Genomic DNA, 21,151 nt, shown 5'->3' with positions numbered 1-21,151 from the left:
ATCTCCTTTGTCTCATATTCAGCTCTTTCTGATCAAACAAATACTTTAAACTTTTATGGTCACTGAAAACCTCAAATCTTGACCCGTACAAATAATGTCTCCATAATTTCAGAACAAATACCACAGCTGCCAACTCTAAATCATGCGTCGGATAGTTCCTCTCATGAACCCTTAGCTGTCTCGAAGCATAAGCTATAACTTGCTTATTCTGCATCAACACACCACCCAAACCCAACAACGAAGCATCACAGTAAACCTCAAATGGTTCCGACGAACTCGGTAATATCAGAATAGGAGCAGTAGTTAACCTTCTCTTTAACTCTTGGAAACCTTCTTCACATTTTGAGTCCCAAACAAACGCTTGCCCCTTTCTGGTCAACATCGTCAACGGTAATGCCAACTTAGAAAATCCCTCAATGAACTTCCTGTAATAACCAGCTAAACCAAGGAAACTTCGAATCTCAGCAACAGACTTCGGAGCTTCCCACTTAGACACCGCTTCTATCTTAGAAGGATCAACAGCCACACCACCTCTGGAAATCACATGACCAAGAAAACTAACCTCTTCCAACCAAAATTCACACTTGGATAGTTTAGCAAATAACTTCTTTTCTCGTAGAATTCCTAAAACCAATCTCAAATGCTCAGAATGCTCTCCTTCAGATTTCGAATACACCAAAATGTCATCAATAAACACCACAACAAACTTGTCTAGGTACGGATGAAAAATCCTATTCATATACTCCATAAATACTCCAGGCGCATTAGTCACACCAAAAGGCATTACAGAATACTCATAATGTCCATACCTTGTTCTGAAAGCAGTCTTCTGAATATCCTCAGTCTTCACACGTATCTGATGATACCCAGATCTCAAATCTATCTTGCTGAACACACTCGCACCAACCAACTGATCCATCAAATCATCAATCCTCGGCAAGGGATACCGATTCTTGATCGTCACTTTATTCAGTTGCCTGTAGTCCACACACAACCTCATAGTACCTTCTTTCTTCTTAACCAACAACACTGGTGCACCCCACGGTGACACACTCGGACGAATGAAGTTCTTATCCAACAGATCTTCCAGCTGACTTTTCAATTCAGCTAACTCAACAGCAGACATACGATACGGCGCCATCGATATCGGTCTAGTACCAGGTACCAAATCAATCGAGAACTCAACTTCACGCTCTGGCGGTAATTCATTCACCTCTTCCGGAAACACATCAGGAAAATCGCACACCACAGCTAAATCGCCAATCACCAGTTTATCTTTAGCCTCCAAAGTCGCTAACAGCATAAACAACTCTGCCCCATCTGCTACTTCCTCATTCACCTGCCTTGCTGATAAAAACAAACTCTTTTCTTCCTCAACTTCAGGAAATACCACTGTCTTATCAAAACAATTGATAGAAACTCGGTTAAACACCAACCAATTCATACCCAAGATAACATCAATCTGCACTAACGGGAGACACACAAGGTCTATCCCAAATTCTCTACCAAAAATACTCAAGGGACAACTTAAACAAACAGAAGTAGTAGTCACTGAACCCTTCGCAGGAGTATCAATCACCATACTTCCAAACATCTCAGATATCTCTAACTTAAGTTTCACAGCACAATCCAAAGATATAAAAGAATGAGTCGCACCTGTGTCAATAATAGCTACAAGAGGAAAGCCATTAATATAACATGTACCTCGGATCAAACGATCATCTGCAGAAGTCTCAGAACCCGATAAGGCAAAAACCTTGCCTCCCGACTGATTCTCTTTCTTCGGCTTAGGACACTGTGGGCTGATATGACCCAACTCTCCACAGTTGAAACAAGTCACAGTCTTCAACCGACACTCTGCAGCCAAATGACCACCTTTTCCACACTTAAAACACTTCATCTCAGTACTGGTACACTCGTGAACACGATGTCCAGCCCGACCACATCTGTAACACTTAACAGGAGCACTAGAATCTCCCCCACTAGGCCTCTTCATCCCACTCTGTCTCTGGAAACCCTTGCCAGCTGCATACGGTTTCCCACGATCCATCTGATTCTTACCCTTCCTATCAACCCTCTGCTGATAGCTCTCTGCTCTAGCCTTGGAATCCTGTTCAAAAATCCTGCAACAGTCAACCAAGTCAGAAAACACCCTGATCCGCTGATATCCAATCGCCTGCTTGATCTCGGGACGCAACCCGTTCTCAAACTTCACACATTTGGAAAATTCCCCAGCAGCCTCATTATACGGAGTGTAATACTTTGACAGCTCTGTGAACTTCGCAGCATACTCAGTAACGGTCCGGTTACCCTGCTTCAATTCCAAGAACTCTATTTCTTTCTTTCCTCTGACATCCTCTGGGAAGTACTTCCTCAGGAATCTTTCCCTGAACACAGCCCAAGAAATATCAGCATTCCCAGCAGTTTCCAACTCGGTGCGGGTAGCAACCCACCAATCATCAGCTTCCTCTGACAGCATATGTGTACGGAACCTGACCTTCTGGTTATCAGCACACTCAGTTACTCTGAAGATTCTCTCAATCTCCTTCAACCACTTCTGAGCACCATCTGGATCGTATGCTCCCTTGAACATTGGAGGATTGTTCTTCTGGAACTCACTCAACTGACGAGCAGCTCCCATTCCCACAACATTCGGATTTCCTCCAAGTACTCCAGCTAGCATACCCAGAGCCTCAGCGATCGCAGCATCGTCTCTACCTCTTCCAGCCATCTCTATTCTGAGAACCCAAACAAGCTAAACAATAAGTACTGATAGGGTTACACAACACCTATCCCGTACAGGGGAAAAAAGAATAGTTACGACTCGACACGACCGACTATGCTCTGATACCACTAATGTAACACCCTTCTAAATACCCCAAAATATTATAATTTAAAATAACAATATATTCATCAGAGTAATTATGCCCCGAAGGGTGTCACACAATCATTTCACCACAATTATCAAAATGTCCTGTCATGCTCATTTATTAAATCAAAATAAGGTTCTTTTGCATAATTCGCAGCGGAATGAAATCCAACATCAATGTAAATCATGTAACACGATACATGTAAATCATTCAACAACCAATATCAAATTAATTAAAACATCCCCTCCCGATGTTACATCTATCAGAGCATGACCCGCTAAAGACGACATTAGACTCCAAAGAATAGCTTCTACTCAACTCACTGCTTGTTACCTGAAAAATAGTTGTAAGGGTGAGTTCCTCAATCAATGTAATAGGCATTATACAACATTATGTAATGTTAAGTAAATAACGCAACAATTCACCCTAACCAGACTACACCCTCAATAACGGCAGTATTAACTCCAACATCATACTCAACAATAATATATATCATATATAAAATTTTCAACCCATATTCAACATCACAACACAACACAATGATTTACTCACTAATTCCTCACAATGGGAATTAGCTACAGCCCCACAGGCTATGCCATGCATTCACTATGTAATGAGACTCCATGAAATGCGGTACCGACTCTTCTTGAACATACAGTTCAAGCTCACCGATCCCTCCGGATACGGCTACTAAGCTCACTAGTCCCACTCATTGAGATCTAATGACTCACTCACTAATTCCTCACAATGGAAATTAGCTACAGCCCCGAAGGCTAGACTATGCAAGCTAATCATCTAGCATGCAAACATCAACAACAATTACCACAACAATTCACTCACTAATTCCTCACAATGGGAATTAGCTACAGCCCCGAAGGCTATGCTATACACGCTAATCACCTAGCAATGCAGCATCAACAATAATTCACAACGGACATAAGCTTACACTCTAAGCCATACAACAGTCCATTCACAACACAGGCAATATATATACATTCACATCATTTGGCATGCCATCATACATCAATCAACACATCATTATCATGTAAGTCAATTAAACACCGTATTAGCACTCTCTACTAATACCTATACGGCTCACAACAGCGGAATACAATCCCTATTACATCACGTGCCAACATAGGCCAGCTCTCAATTATGTACACAACATTAACATATCCATCTTTCCACTCTGCAACATACGATATCCAGTTTCGATGATGACAAAACCCTTATGCACGTCCATGAACAAAGAATGAAGGCTTTTGAGTCGACTATAGGGGTCAGCTCAAAGCTCGCGGTCGGCGCAAAGGCTCTGCTCAACTGGAGGGAGTCAGCGCAAACACCCCTTGCGTCGACGCATAGGGTCGACGCTTAAGTCACGGGTCGGCGCAAAATGCCTTGCGTCGACGCATACAGTCGGCGCATGCCCCACGGGTCAGCGCACGCCGACTCTATGGTCGACCGTTCGCGCGCAGACTCAGATTTTTCTGAGTTATTCCCAGTTCCGTCAGCTTAATGCATATCAGGTTTTCCGGCCGCTCCCGCATCTAAAACCCTTTCTACAAAAACCCAATTTGTCTCATAAATTGGTAGTGCCGATTCAAGTTTTTAATTGGGATCCGTGCCATAGTCTAACATTTACGACTCGTACAACTATCGATTTAATTTACAGTTTTTAACACAGTTTATCCAACATCAACTTCAGCATATACAGTCCCAATTAGGGTTAAATCGACGGCTTATCACTACCCATTACATATTATCCCATAATTCCCATTAATCGACGATAAACCCCCTTTACCTGAGATAATCCGGCAATTCTTTGAGTTCAAGCTCTTCCTCTTCTCCAACTTTCTTCCTCTTGCTCTGCCTCTGCCCTTTTCCTCTTCTCTGTAGTTTCTCTGTTTTCACGTGAAAACACTCCTTTACCAAATGGGATTCTCTTTCCTCATTTCACACTTATATATTTTCCAATAATAATTATTATTCCAAAATAATTAAAATAATCCAATAATAATAATCTAATTATTTAATTAAATTAATAATATACTATTAATTCAATTTTTAATAATTATTTTATTTTATTGGGGTGTTACAGATCTCGTAGCAGAAAAAGCCACTGCAGATCTGGAAATCTGATTTCTGGTCATACGCGTATGGCACTAGGCAATACGCGTATGAGACTGCTGGTACGCGTATGGCACTAGGCAATACGCGTATGGACGAGGAAGATGATGTTTTGAACGTGTTTTGGTCTCTGTTGGTACGCGTATGGGAATGTGATACGCGTAGCATACGCGTATGGACATGGGCAATACGCGTATGGATTTGGTCAGGCGTGGGCAATACGCGTATGGGCATAGGCAATACGCGTATGGGCAGACTTGTGGTCTTTCCTGGGTTGTTGTTGTGCAGTTTTTGGTTGGTTAGGCTGAGCGAGGTAACTTAGCTGATGCATGGTATACGAGGGATCATTTCCCGTTGCTTTGAGTGGTGTAGATATTAGTAGAGTGTGATAATACTGTGTTTGATTATGTGGCATGATGTGATATGCTTTTGTGATAGAATGTGTTAATGATGATGATAACATGAATATATGATGCTGTTGTTGCTATGTTGATTATGATGCATGCTTGGTGTGCATGCATTCATGAAAGGCCGATGCCTAGTGATGAACGGACTGAGTTCCAATGATGTTGTTGACTCCGGGCTTGTTGAGAGGCTTGGTTCCTTGCGGGGAACTCGGATTCTATGGTGATGAATCTGGGAGTGGTGATCCTGTAGTTGGTCACAAAATGGGTATACCGAGTCGTGTTGAGTCATGCATGGGTGTGTGCATTGCATTTGATATGTTGTTTTGTTGATGTTCATGAATATGTTGATTATGATGATTATGATGAGCTGTGTTGGCATATGTGAAATATATTTATGTTTATATTTCTGTCGTTATATTATTATTTAATAATGTAATTCTCACCCCTTCTGCATGTGTTTATGTTCATCTGTGATGAGCAATGTGCAGATAAAGAGGAGTAGCTATTGTTGAGGTTTGAAGAATAAGTGTAGAGTTATTCTACAGAGTCGAGTCAAATGCTCTGGTCATGTGACACCGGGGTTATGGGATTCGATAGATAATTGATTATTATTTACGTTGTTTATGATGACTAACATGTTGAGATGTTTTGTTGAGATAATGTTGAACCATTATTATGAATTGTTATATGATGAATGATAATATTAATGTTGTTGTCCGCTGCGAAGTTTTAATAAAATAAATAATATGTTTTATGTTGTGATGCGATAATTGTTATGTTGTAAGAAATGTAAACTCTTCTACATGTTGTACTCTGATAATCTATTTAAATATGTCGTTTGGGTAGAAGGGTGTTACAAAGGTCACTACTAGAAAGCAAAATATCATCAACATACAACACAAGAAAGATGAATTTGCTCCCACTGACCTTAAGATAGATGCATTGATCAACTTTGTTTTCTTCAAAACCCAATGAAGTTACCAGCTCATCAAATTTCAAGTACCATTATCTAGGAGCCTGTTTCAAACCATAAATATATTTTCTCAATTTACAAACCAAAAGCTCATTACCACTTGTCACAAAACCCTCAGTTTGCTGCATGTACACCTCCTCATTAAGATCACCATTCAGAAAATATAGTCTTAATGTACATCTGATGCAAATCCAAGTCAAAATGTGCTATAAGAGCCATAATTATTCTAAAAGAGTCTTTAGTGGAAAGAGGAGAAAAAGTTTCATTAAAATTAATCCCCTCTTTTTGTGTGAGTCCTTTAGCCATAACTCTTGCCTTAAACCTCTCAATTTTACCCTTTTGAGTCCTTCTTTGTTTTGAATATCCACTTGCAGCCAATCGCCTTACGATTTCTTGGTAACTCCACTAGTTCCCAAACATCACTATTTACCATGGATTTCATTTCATTATGCATTGCATATGCCCATATGCTAGATTGAGAACAAGTAATAGCTTCTAGATAATTTTTAGGATCAATAACAATACCAACATCATAAGCATCCCCACTAAGATAAACTACAAACTCGTCCAGGATAGAAGGTTGCTTTTGTCTTACTGACCTTCTAACATGAACTTGCTAAACTGGCTAAGCAGGTTGTGCAGCCTCAGCCACAACATGAGGATCAACTACATTTTTAACAAATGGTTCAACCACATTTTCAACTGGATGTTCAACCATATTCTCATTTGGAGCAAAACCGTAATGAGTAGGGGATGATCTAGCATTATTAAAATTAGGCAGTGACAGAGTAACAACGCCATGTATAACATAATCAATATTATCAGATATAATGACAAGCTCAACAACATCAAGCTCAAGAAATTTTACATGCATGGATCATCCATAGGAATTTGTACAGACTTAAACAAGCTCCAAGAACTTGGAACAAGAAGATGGATTGCTTTCTAAGGGAGAAGGAATTTGTGAAGTGCAAATCTGAACATGGAGTATATGTAAGAAGAAGCAAGAATGAATTGTGTAATACCTCGTATTTCCTAAATACCTAAATTCCTATTAATTGAGATCAATTGAGTTCCTATGTGCTCTAAAAGTTGCCGATTGGGATAAGTAGAGTAAATAATGAGTTCAAGTTGACTTAATTAATATTAATTTGGACTGACCTTTTATTAATTGAGATATTTTGGTAACACTAATAATGGGTCAATAGCTCTAGTAGAACAAATATTACAAGTTTAGTGCCACTTGAGATATTTGTTGCTACTAGTAACCACTTTCTTACCACATATTTCTCATGGCCATTTGCTTATGATCTTTGACTCACTCACCACCACATGTTTGTATGATATACTACCTACCATAAGCCACTTCATTTCTCAATGTATCAGAAATGATAAGTAGAGAGAAAGGGAAAGATAGAAGAAGAGGAAACAAACTAGTGAAGAAGAAGAAGGAAAGCTTGGAAAGATCAAGAGTTTGGAACCAACACCATCATCTTCATCCTCATCTCATCTTTAACAACTTCTCCTCTTAAATTTATTGAGGTGGGTTCTAGTTAGAAACCCTAGGTTTCTAGAAGATTAGGGTTATGGAATCATAGATAAATCATGAACAATCCATTCTATGTGATGAATATTTCTCTTGATGTTGTTGTTTTTATGAACATGTGCTTGATAGGTTCTTTATGATTGTTGTGATAACATGATTTTGTTGTGGTTGTGGTTAAATGATTGGTTGTGTTTATGATGTTGAAATCCTTGTGGTTATGAACTTGGAATCCTTGTTATACATGTGTATATAAGCATGTAATATGATGAGTTTTGTTGGAAGAAGAAATGGATGGTGTGCTAGAAATGAAATAATAGAGGAAAAAGTGTCTGTAAAGTGGAAAATGTGAAAATGTGAAAATGTGAGTGAACCAATCGATTGGTCTCTGTCATCAATTGATTGGCAGCCCTTTGTTTTGCAGAAAAAATGTAATTTTAGCAGAACTAATCGATTGACACTGCATTACAAGCGATTGCACAAACTTGCTATATATGAACAGTGAATTTTTTTCAGTGAGCCAATCGATTGACACTCAGGATCAATCGATTGAAAAACAGAAATGTGAGAGGAACCAATCGATTGGGCTTCCCCAACCAATCAATTGACTTATGTTAAAAACTTCAAAATCCATTTCTTAAGTGTTTCTAAATGCATTCTTCCACCCATTAATCAATTGTGATGCTATGCTTATATTGAATACATGTTAATGGTGAAAATTACATGATGAATCTAGTGAGTTAACCTAGGATTGAAATTAGGTCATGAGTCAGGTTTACAACCTAGTTAATATGAGAATACGGTATTCATTCGTACGACGCTTATGCGGAGGTTGTGGACGAATTGTTGCCATGATTAAGAATGTGACGCATAGTATGGAACATGCCATATTAATATTTGTGTATTGTGGTGAATGAAGTCACTTGTGATTGACTGATTTTGTTATGGTTTGTGAAACCAATGTTTTGTGGAACCGATCATGTATTCAGAATGTGTATTTTCTGTGATGGTGCACATCTCTATTTGGTATGCTTTGATGAGTAAGCATTGGGAAGTGAGACCGATGATTCGAGCCTCAATTGGGTTTGAGCCCCAACCACGGCGGACGTGGGGGAAAGGTGGACAACTAAATGGGTTGCATTCCCATACGGTGAAAGATACCCTAAGTGGGTTAGATTCCCATACGGGTGACGGTCGCTTGAACTGGGGATTAAGCATCATAGAGGACCCGATATCCACCGCGAAAGTCGAATCATACGAGCATGCATGAACCGGGTCTGGCTTAGACGTAAGTCCGTTCGGGAATTGATGTTTCGTGATCTGAATAATGATCGTGGTTGAGTTGTGAGAACTCAGGTGCATGTTGCCATACATTGCGAGTTAGTTTCCCCATTGCTCAAATCTTCGTTCCTTTGTTAACTTGAGTTGAGTATGAGTTGAATATTGAATAGAAAACCCTGTAGAGACGAGTGGACCCATAAGATAGGGAACCCACTGAGATTATCATATCACCCTATGTTGTTGATTATTTTTCAGGTGGTTCTATGCAGGAGAGGGATAAGGGCAAGATAAAGTGATGTCTTGCTTACCTGATGACTAATGGCTTTCCTTTCCGCTGTGTAGATATTTTTGGGATCATTGTCTAATAATCTAGATCAATAGTTTTATTTTGGGCACTTTTATGTACATTCTATGCCCTGTTGTATTTGTATATGTACACTGTCTTGCTAGGCGCTTATATATTTCAGTACCAGTTTTACACTATGTATAATATGTATTCTAGACATATATTATATATGGATGTTACAAATTACTTATACTATGTCTCTATGTTGATGACTTGTAGACAACATGTAGCTGCAAGAAGGAGATCGAAGACTTCAAAGGTGATCTCAACAAGGAATTTGAAATGTCATATTTGGGTGACATTCATATTTTCTTGGCATCGAATTCTACAAGAGTGGTAGAGGTTTTGTGATGCACCAAAGAAGGTATGCAGGCGAAATACTTAAGAAATTTGAGATGCAAGATTGCAACCCAACTTCGACTCCAGTTGAGCCCAGATTACAACTGACGAAAGGTTCAGATGAAGATGATGTCGACCTAACCCAATATAGAAGACTTATTGGGTCACTTCGATACCTTTGTCATACAAGGTCTGACTTAGCATACATTGTAGGTATGGTGAGTAGGTTCATGCAGAAGCCAAAGATATCACATCTAGTAGCGACGAAGAGGATACTAAGGTATCTGAAAGGAATTCTCGACTATGGCATTTTGTTTCCTGCAGTTGATGAAGGAAAAGAATGCAAATTAGTGGGATACACCGACTCAAGTTGATGTAGTGATGCTGAGGATCGAAAATCCACAGTCGGCTATGTATTTATGCTAGGTGGTGCACCCGTTGTTTGGAGTTCGAGAAAAGAGCCAGTAGTGACATTATCATCGTGCGAAGCAGAATACATATCTGATTTCCTTTGTGCATGTCAAACAAAGTGGATGATGAATCATGTCGAAGAGATAACAACGAATAGTCATGGAGCAATTACCATGAAGATCGATATCATGTCAGCTATCAATCTGATGAAGAATCTGATAGCACATGGTCGAAGCAAGCACATTGAAATGAGGTTCCATTATCTTTGAGAGCAGGTAGCAGATGAGAAGATGAATGGGGAGCACTGCAGAACTGAGAATCAGATTGCAGACATCATGACAAAGGGAATGCAGGTCGAAGTGTTCATAAGACTAAAAGCTATGATGAATGTAGATAACTTAGACACAATGAATTAGGTGGTGTGTTGAATTATAATTCCTTATGTCGAAGCAGATTGCTCGACAGAACAAGGAAGTGTCGAGTCACCTAGTATGTTGAGTTGTGTTAGTATGTCGAAGTGTCGAAGCATGTTGCTTCACACATGATTTTGACTTAGGTTTATTTTAGTAGTATTAGTAATTTTGGGCTTTTATAGTTTGGGGTTTTGACTTGAGATCCAAGTTAACCTAAATCTATAAATAGAGGGAGTAACCCTTATTATTGTAATGAAGTGAATAAAATATTCATAACATTGTAATTCACAGTATTTTGCAGTTGCAAAGTGAATAAGAAGTTTTCCACAGTTTGTGGGTAGAGAAAAACTCTGCAGAATTTTAATTATTCTTCTCCTTCATCGTGCTTTACTTTCTTTCTTTCTCCATTGTTCTTTTTAAATATTATTGTGTGAGTGATAACAATCCTGTTCATCAAGATTGATTAAAATTATCCATAAATTATGGGGGATTTTCAACAATATCGAATAATTACACAAATAAAATGGCATAAAATTTTAATTTAACGTTGAACTTTGTAAAATATTTATGAGTAAATATTTATGGATATATATATATATATATATATATATATATATATATATATATATATATATATATATATATATATATATATATATATATATATATATATATATATATATATATATATATATATATATATATATATATATATATATATATATATATATATATATATATATATATATATATATATATATATATATATATATATATATAACACTAACTAAGTATTAACAAATGTTATTTGATTCCCTTATATATTGACATATAAAAATGTCAATAAAAATGTATGATATAAATATTTTTAAGTCGTAAACATGTAAAAATACATGTTTAATAATAGACACATCTTTTTCTAAATTTGATCACTAACATATTTTTTTTGTCTTAAAGTAGTTAACATATAAGTTGTCATAAATAATGGGATCACAATATATTTTTTTACGATGATTCTTTTCTATTACTCTAACTAATTATTTTCGGTTTAAAATGAAGTCGATGGATCTTGACTTGAGTGAAGAAATTGTGAGTGATAATAAGGAGAACATTTTTGTATGTGTGGGAAGTGTATCATTGGTATTTAAGTTCAACAAGTTGATTTGGTGACAAATTTGTCCCAATATTTTCTTCTTTTGATTATAATATTATTTTACTTCTTAGTTGAAACAAAATTTTAAAAGAAAAATCTTTGATCTGGTGACCCATAAGCATTATTGCAAGATCATGATCATGTTATTACTCATTAATTGACATAACTCTACCTTTTCAATACTTATACATAGTTAAGCATTTTGATATTTCCCAAATGCAATAAAAATTATACCTTACCTTGTAAAAATGACTATTTCTATATATTTAAAAATATTTGTACATTATTTGAAGTCTTTGCATGCTAATCCACAATGACTATATCGAGGTTGATTTAAGCTAATGTTCAATCTTAAATCTTCGAGTGAATTATCGCTTATACTAATAATTTGATTTGTGTGATAGAAATTTGCAAAAAGAAGGGGAAACAAGGAGGAGTCCACGTATATCTTGCATGATGAAGAGTCATGCATTTCGTGCCAGAGACAAAAAGAAGACAAAATTAAGGTCACCTCAACATCTCACAACGTCATCAAATCATGTTAAGTTTGTTAACCTTATCCATATATACTTATAACAATTTTCTTTCATGTCTTAGATTGGTTTTACTTAATTATTTAACATGATACTTAATTTATGCCATTTATATAATTATATGCAGAGTGTGAAACGTGAAGATGACAGAAAGAAAAATACTAATGGTTAGCGAACTTCATTTTTCTATACTTTGTATCGCTTCAAATTATAAATTTTCATGTATTGTTATAAACTTGATAATGCATTTGATTTATTTCACTTGCATGTATCAGATCAACCATCAACTATTTTGCCAGAGAAACAAGTACTTGAACTTGTCGTTGACACTTTACAAAGGTGTTTATTAGCTTTAAATTTTATATGTCATTGATAAAATAACTTATATTGATATTTTCAATTTTTTGCTTCATAATTATTTTTGTTTCAGTCTGTTGGATTGTTTGGAGGCTTGTTACTATTTAATCAATATATTTTGTACCTTGGTTGATTAAATTTGAAACTCATAAAATATAAATATATATATAATATAGGAGAGACATTTACGAAATATTTGCTGAACCAGTCGATCCAGACGAGGTGAGTGATCTTAATTACTTATAGTATGTTATAGATATTTCATGAAATATTTCTTATAACTCACTTGTGGTGGAATTTTTGGAAAGGTTAAGGATTACTATTCAATCATCGAGGAACCTATGGATTTTGGCACAATGAGAGCTAAACTACATGAGGGAATGTATAAGACTTTAGAAGAATTTGAGGTTTACAACCTTGATTTTTCATAAATGATTGTCTCCTTTTTTAATATATTACTGTATTACTTTTAGTAGTAATCCTAACATGTGTATGCATAAAGTGTTATTATGGTTTAATTTTTGTCATCTAATACTTGGAATTTGAACTATTATGCAGCATGATGTTTTTTTGATATTCAACAATGCAATGGAATTTAATTCTTCTAGTACCATATACTTCAGACAGGTATGACATAGAACGTTTGTGAACAACATGACACCAAATTTCACTATCAAATATTTATTTATTTTGATTAAACTATTTATACATGTATTATATCAATTTGTAGGCTCGAGCTATAAGTGAGTTAGCTAATAAAGTGTTTGAGGTATTGAGAATCAATCCTAGCAAGTTTCAAATTGAGTTCTCGGAAGTGAGTCGAGTAAATGAAAGAACAGTTGGTGTGCACTCGAATAATGTATCAGGCTCTTCCCACGGTACATCAAGTCGAAAAAGCGTCAAGATAAATTTTCATGACACCTCTAAACATAATCATGCTATAGATGTAGAAGTTGGTACAGGTAAGAGGAAACATATAAATAAATTAAGACTGTTGCATCCTATTTTGTGTTGAAATTAATTATGATATTTGGTAATGTTTGATGTGTGTTTGCATAGCTCCTAAATTTGATATTCTACAAGTCAATCTTGCACTTATTCTTATGAATAGTTTTCATCCTAAGCTTAGTGAAATTCAATTGCAAAGTTTGTTATTGCTAAAGAAAACCATCCTCATAACAATTTGGTCTTAATGAAGAAAATGTGAAATTCTCATGACTTACACATTTTAAATTTACTAGGTATCAAAGAAAATCGCAGATATAAATCTATTAGTTTTGATAGACGTTCTACTTATAGAAAATTTCCCCAGGACAAATACAAGCCAATATTTTCAAGTATATACGATGATAAAGTAAAGTTTCTTGAACAGGTGAGTCTGTTTTTCTGTCATTGTGGCTATTTTACAAAAAGCATAAATTATGGTTTTGGTTGATGATATGGTTATATTGTGTGTTTGTATAGGTTAGTGAAGAAGAGAATGGGTACAAAGATAGTTTGATGTTATTTTGTAAAGATTTAGGACCCACTGCCCAACAAATAGCTAAAAGGAAATTACTTGGATGTGAAATCCGCACTGCCTCTTCTATGTCATTGTCTCAAAATCCCAAGGGAAAAACTAATATGGAGATTTATGGTGAAAGTTCTAATTCTGGCTATTCAACTAAATATATAGAGTATTTCAATCTCTATAGTTATGGGTCCAAAGAACAAGTATCAGTGTCAAATCAAGATACATGTCAAGTTCAGAATGTGAAAATACAATAGTGCAATGTTCAACAAATGAGACATGTTGCTCATTTAAAGTCCTGAGGACTTAATAATCAAACCAAGTTGTGCAATCTGCTTCCATATTTGAAGACAAGTCTTGGTCAGATGGAATCCTATTCTCTAAACAGTACAAGCTCTTATTAATAAGAAAGGCCAGTTTTTTTTCAAATGAGTTTTGATTTGTAGTCATCTATTTCGTCAACGTCATTATCAATATTACTACATTCATTTTAAATTAAAAGTCATTTTAGAAGAATTTTTTTTATTATCAATAAAGTCAAAGTTGTCCCAACCATCATAATCTCTATTATGAATTCTTATACATGTGTACTAAGCATTTGTTAAAGAAATCTTATTTAAATTTTTTAATTAAATGTGAGTTTAACTTTAATGGAGATTATGCAAAAGAGTATTCCGTGATGGTTAGCTAAGTTTTTAAAAAAAATTATTTTATTTAATTTATCTTTTTTTTTACTTAATACTAACATATAAAGAACATAAACATGTAATCTTTTGTGTCAATTTAATATTTGTATTTAAATTGTTTTGAAGTTAAGTTAATCTTATAGAATATATCCACTTTTGATGGAAGTGGAATTGTAGAAATACATATAGTAAAGTTAATTAATTAAGGGAGAAGAAAAGGATGGGGGCTAATAATGGGTATGAATCCTAAACACCATCCACTTGTGTGTTAAATGTTAATTTGGTTATTTAGTTTTATTCGAAAAAAATGAAAAGAGTTGAAATTAGTTGAATGTGAAAGATGTTTGTAGAGAGGTAATAATAATAATGGCATACAGGAGAAGACAGGTTGTATCTCGGAGTTCCACCTTCAAGGAAGACATTAACGTGAATAGAAATGACTTATTACAAGCTCATCATAATATAAATGATGGTTCAATGAGTGCTCCTCCACTTTCCTCCTCTATTCACAATTCCTTAGCTACTCCATCCTTTAATAATTCCCTTGCTGCTCAAGCCATCAAAGCTTCCGCCACTCGTCGCGATCCCTCTCATTCCTTTGCTATTGCCAATTCTTCTATACCTATTATTCATCATGAAAATCATACCAGATCCAAGGTTCTTCTCTTTTCTTTATTCATTTCCTTCTCTCTTCTCTCTCAATCATACAATTTACCTATGCAGAGTTGTGATTCTTATACCGATGCTTCTAAAGCTGGTTTCTGGGGCGTCCTCGCACAGAAAGCTAAAGATATTTTGGACGACGATAATCCACCCGCACAAACTCCTGATCATCACATCCATAAAATCAGATCACACTCTTTTAATTCTCAGGTCCATTCATTCATTCATCAAATGCATTCCATACAGGCTTCTTTTTTCTCTTAAATATTTATAATTTCTTCAGGATATTGGAAAAATTGGTGAGAGTAACCTTAAAGGATGCGAAGATGTCAATCAATTAACGTGGAATCCACGCAAACAACAATTCAAGCAGACACTTGAGACCGCCAATCCTCAATCTATCCACGAAACACAACTCAAGGCATCTCGCGACGTAAGGTGCCAACTAACTATGTCATTAAATTGTGAAGATACTTATTTACATAATCAAACATTTAAGAACATATTGAGATCATTTTTCTATTTACTTTTTGAATGCTCAACATGTTTGTTAACATGATAGGTGGCAATGGCAACGGCTGCGAAAGCAAAGTTACTTCTGCGAGAGCTTAAGACGGTCAAAGCGGACTTGGCTTTTGCCAAAGCACGATGTTCTCAACTAGAAGAAGAAAATAAACTACTTCGTGACAAGGAAGGTCGCGAGAAGGGACAGAATCGTGCAGATGATGATCTGGTATGTGTATACTAATTAATCTATAGTGTAGCGAGTAGAACCTACTAAATGAATGAATGTTGATGGATTTTGTATGTGTAAATAGATTCGTCTTCAACTGGAGACACTTCTTGCTGAGAAGGCTCGATTGGCTAGCGAGAATGAAGTGAACTCTCGTGAGAACCGTTTTCTACGAGAAATTGTGGAATACCATCAACTGACTATGCAAGATGTGGTGCATTTCGACGAAGATATGGAAGATGATGACTCGGAGCTTTATGGACCCATAGATACCACTTATGGACCTCAAATGTTGTCTCCACGCTCTCAATTATCAGGTCTGTCCATGAACTCAAAGTCAATGTTTGATGTACCACCACCAGCACAACAGCAGCAGCAGCAACAACAACAACAACACGATGATCAGAATACATCATCATCATCATCACAAGATGAAGCTACTTCTACTCCTAGTAGCCCACCCTCGGTTTCTAATTAAGGATCAACATGCAAATCAAGCCATCCTTTTCATTAATATAGATTAGCCTAATTAGACATATTTTTGATACTACTGAAATACATAATCAATGCATGCATGCATTGTTGAAATATACATGTTTTCTTCTCTGTTATAAATACATATCAAACTAAAGGGAAAATAGGTGGATTACTCATCCGTCTTGTTTTCCCGACCAACTATGTACACTTGTTAATTAATTGGAAAATTGTTCATTATTATATCACCTAATTTTATTTTTACTCTTCGGATTCATGATGGTTTCCACTGCTTGGATTCTCAATCCATTCATGGTTCTTCACTTACTTCTTGGCCTGCTCATGATTAAGTAGAAATGTTTTATTGAGGATGAGAACAGTGTACTGGCTAAGGTAACTTCCCATATCCTTCCACCTAAAGCATTGACTAAACTCCAACTAGTCACTATGGCTTGAAATAACTGAGAGTTGGAGGTTAAGGTTCAAGTTTGGACAAGGATACAAATATATGTTAACAATTTCTTTGGTTTTATCACTCAATACATACATAGGATCAAAGAGCTTCTTCACATATTGTCAAAATCCTCAAAGCCATACACCTTTTTAACTATGACACTGAGAATACCAAGTTATTCTCATCTTATAGTGTCATACAATGGTTTAAATCTCCGTGGGATTTCAATAAATTAGAAATAAAGTATTTATTTAAAAATGGTTGAATTTATGTCGTGAGAAGTTAGCATAGGAAGATGAATGTCTGATTGGTTAGTGTTAAAAGTTGAGATGGTGTGCATGAAGGACATGTAGATGAGAGTGTTTGGGAATTTAGTGACAGTTATGTATGCAGATGAATCATCCACTCACCATACAAAAGTAAAAGAGTTTGGATGTGTGTAAGTCATAACTTTTCTTGTATTTTACTACTCTTGTTTGGGTCAAATCTTGTAAGTTGTGTTGTAATGGTAAAAGTTAAGAATTCCTTAAAGACTTTACATTAAATATTTGAAAACTAAAATAACTATATTAAATGATAAGTATTTATTTAAAAATTGTTAAATTTACGTCATGAGAAAATAGTATAAAGATAAATGAGTGACTGATTAGCATTAAAAGTTGAGATGGTGTGCATGAAGGACACATAGTTGAGAGTGTTTGGAAGTTTAGTGACGGTCACGCAGATGAATCACTCACTCACCATACAAAAGTAAGTGAGATTGGGTGTCTATAAATCGTAACTTTTCTTGTATTGTAATAGTCGTGTTTGAGTCAAATCTTGTAAGTTGTGTTTTAATATGGTAAAATTTAAGAATCCCTTAAAGACGGTATATTATATATTTGGAAAACAAAATAATTATATTATTAAATAATAAGTATTTATTTAAAAATTATTGAATTTATGTCATTAGAAGTTAGCATGAGTGATTGGTTAGCGTTAAAAGTTAAGATGGTGTGCATGAAGGACATGTAGTTGAGAGTGTTTGAGAGTTTACTGACAGCCACGCGGACGAATCGCTCACTCACCATACAAAAGTTAAAGAGATTAGGTATCTGTAAGTTGTAATTTTTCTTGTATTGTACAAGTCTTCTTTGGGTCAAATCTTGTAAGTTGTGTTGTAATGATAAAAGTTAAGAATCCTTTAAAAACTGTACATTAAATATTTGAAAAATAAAATAATTATATTATTAAATAATACATATTTGTTTAAAAAATGTTGAATTTATGTCGTGAGAAGTTATCATAGGAAGATGAATGAGTGATTTGATAGCGTTAAAAGTTGAGATGGTGTGCATGAAGGATACATAGTTGAGAGTGTTTGGGAGTTTAGTGACAGTCATGCGGATGAATCTCTCACTCACAATACAAAAGTAAAAAAGATTAGGTATGTGTTGTTGGAAATCCACCACAACCTATGAATAATTTCTATCAATCTTGATGAACATGATTGTTATCAACAAGCAATAACAATGAAAAAAGAGAAGAATAATTGAGAAAGAAAAGAAAGAACGATGGAGAAGAAGAAGAATATTCTCGACAGAGTTTCTCTCTGTCCACAACCTGTGGATAACTTCTTTATTCACTTTGCAATTGCAAAATTCTATGAATACAATGTTATGACTTCTCTATTATAATAATAAGGGTTACTTCCTCTATTTATAGATTTAGGTTAACTTACTCCCTAAGTCAAAACCTAAAACTATAAAAGCCCAAATTAGATAACACTACTAAAATAGGCCTAAGTCGAAATCCTGTGTAAAGTAACATGCTTCGACACTTTGACACACCAATACAACTCAACACACTAGGTGTTTCGATACTTCCTTACTTCTGTCGAGTAACCTGCTTCGACACAAGGAATTACAATCCAATACACCATCTAATTCATTGTGTATAAGTTATCCACATTCATTATAGCTCTTAGTCTTCTGAGCACTTCGACCTGTACTCTCTTTGTCATGATGTCTGCAATCTTATTCTCAGTTCAATTTATTCCAAACTCATCTTCCCATCCATTACCTGCTCTCGAAGATAATGGAACCTCATTTCGGTGTGCTTGCTTCGACCATGTGCTATCGGATTCTTCGCTAGATTGATAGCTGACATGTTGTCGATCCTTATGGTAATTCTCCATGACTCTTCGTTGGTATCTCTTCGACCAGATTCACCATCCATGTTGCTTGACATGAACAAAGGGAAACAACTATGTATTCTACTTCGCACGACGATAATGCCACTACTGACTCCTTTCTCGAACTCCAAGCAACTGGTGCACCACCTAACATAAACACATAGTCAACTGTATATTTTCGATCCTAAACATTACTACACCAATTTGAGTTGGTGTATCCCACTAGTTTGCATTCTTTTCCTTCATCAGTTGTAGGAAACAAAATGCCATAGTCGAGAGTTCCTTTCAGATACCTCAATATCCTCTTTGCTGCTGCTAGATGTGATACCTTTGGCTTCTGCATGAATCCACTCACCATACCTACACTGTATGCTAAGTTAGGTCTTGTGTGACAAAGGTATCAAAGTGACCCAATAAGTATTCTATATTGGGTTGGGTCGACATCATCTTCATTTGAATCTTTCGCCAATTGTAATTTGGGCTCAGTTGGAGTCAAAGTTAGGTTGCAATCTTGCATCTCAAATATCTTGAGTATTTCGCCTGCATACCTTCTTTGATGTATCATCAAACCTCTACCACTCTTATAGAATTTGATGCCAAGGAAATATGAAATGTCACCCAGATCTGACATTTCGAATTCCTTGTTGAGATCACTTTTGAAGTCTTCGATCTCCTTCTTGCAGCTACCTGTTATCAACAAGTCATCGACAGAGAGATATAGTATAAGCAATTCACTCTTTCTTCTTCTTACATATACTCCATGTTCAGTTTTGCACTTTGCAAATTCCTTCTCCCTTATAAATCCATCTATATTCTTGTTCCAAGCTCTTGGAGCTTGTTTAAGTCTGTACAGGGCTTTAGGCAACTTGTACACCTTTCTTTCTTCGCATTGTTTCACAAGCTCAGCTGGTTGTGCAATATAAAATTCTTCTTCTAAGGGGCCATTTAGAAATGCACATTTCACATCCATATGAAACATTTGTCAGTTGTTCATGTTTGCTAGACCAACAACCAACTTGATTGTTTTGGTCCTCGCAACAGGTGCAAAAACTTCGTCGAAGTCGATTCCTTCTTTCTGAAGAAATCCTTTCGCCCAAAGTCTCGCCTTGTGTCAAGTCACTTCTCCTTTGGGATTCAACTTCACCTTGTATACCCACTTCACATCTATTTCCTTCTTTTCTTGGGGCAATTCTAAAAGTTGCCAAGTGTTGTTGACTTCGATTGACTTCAGTTCTTCACTCATTGCTTTCGCCCACTTCGAATCTTTCAATGCCTCAGCTGCATTGAATGGTTCGACATCTGCGTAGAAAGCATAGTGTACCAGCTAACCTTATTCATTGACCATATCATCTGATGTAATCACACATTCTTGCAACCTTGAAGGCATGCGTCTTGTTCTTTAAGGCCTACTTGAGCCTGCTTCCCCTCTGACTTCTTGTCGAACTTATCTTTCGACTTCACTAGCTGGTTCATCACATAAGATTCTCACTGAATCCTTCTTAACATTCTCAGTCCAATCCCATTACTTAAGGTCATCTATGATCACATCCCTGCTAATGACCACTTGCTTGTTCACTGGATCGAACAACTTGTATTCTTTAGTTGAATGATATCCTATCAGGATCATCTGACTTGACTTGTCATCAAGTTTTCTTCTCAACTGATCTGACACATGTCTATGTGCTATAGATCCAAATACCTTCAT

At 36.0% G+C, this 21,151-nt stretch overlaps 1 protein-coding gene and 1 pseudogene across 1 annotated transcript; both read left to right on the top strand.

Moving 5' to 3' along the window:
- Nucleotides 1-12,176: 12,176 nt before the first annotated feature.
- LOC127123948 (uncharacterized) lies at nucleotides 12,177-14,643 on the top strand (annotated as a pseudogene).
- A 621-nt stretch (nucleotides 14,644-15,264) lies between these two features.
- On the top strand, nucleotides 15,265-17,083 carry LOC127121594 (uncharacterized). The gene is made up of 5 exons (XM_051052054.1): nucleotides 15,265-15,606; nucleotides 15,673-15,822; nucleotides 15,896-16,045; nucleotides 16,175-16,345; nucleotides 16,431-17,083. Exons 1-5 carry the CDS (start codon nucleotides 15,316-15,318, stop codon nucleotides 16,821-16,823), a joined length of 1,155 nt encoding a protein of 384 aa, XP_050908011.1. The 5' UTR covers nucleotides 15,265-15,315; the 3' UTR covers nucleotides 16,824-17,083.
- The last annotated feature ends 4,068 nt before the right edge of the window (nucleotides 17,084-21,151 follow it).

This window comes from Lathyrus oleraceus, chromosome 2 (genome assembly GCF_024323335.1).
Source record: "Lathyrus oleraceus cultivar Zhongwan6 chromosome 2, CAAS_Psat_ZW6_1.0, whole genome shotgun sequence".
NCBI classification, from domain to species: Eukaryota; Viridiplantae; Streptophyta; class Magnoliopsida; order Fabales; family Fabaceae; genus Lathyrus; species Lathyrus oleraceus.
Note: the sequence above shows the minus strand (reverse complement) of the source record. Positions and strands in the feature narration are given on the sequence as shown.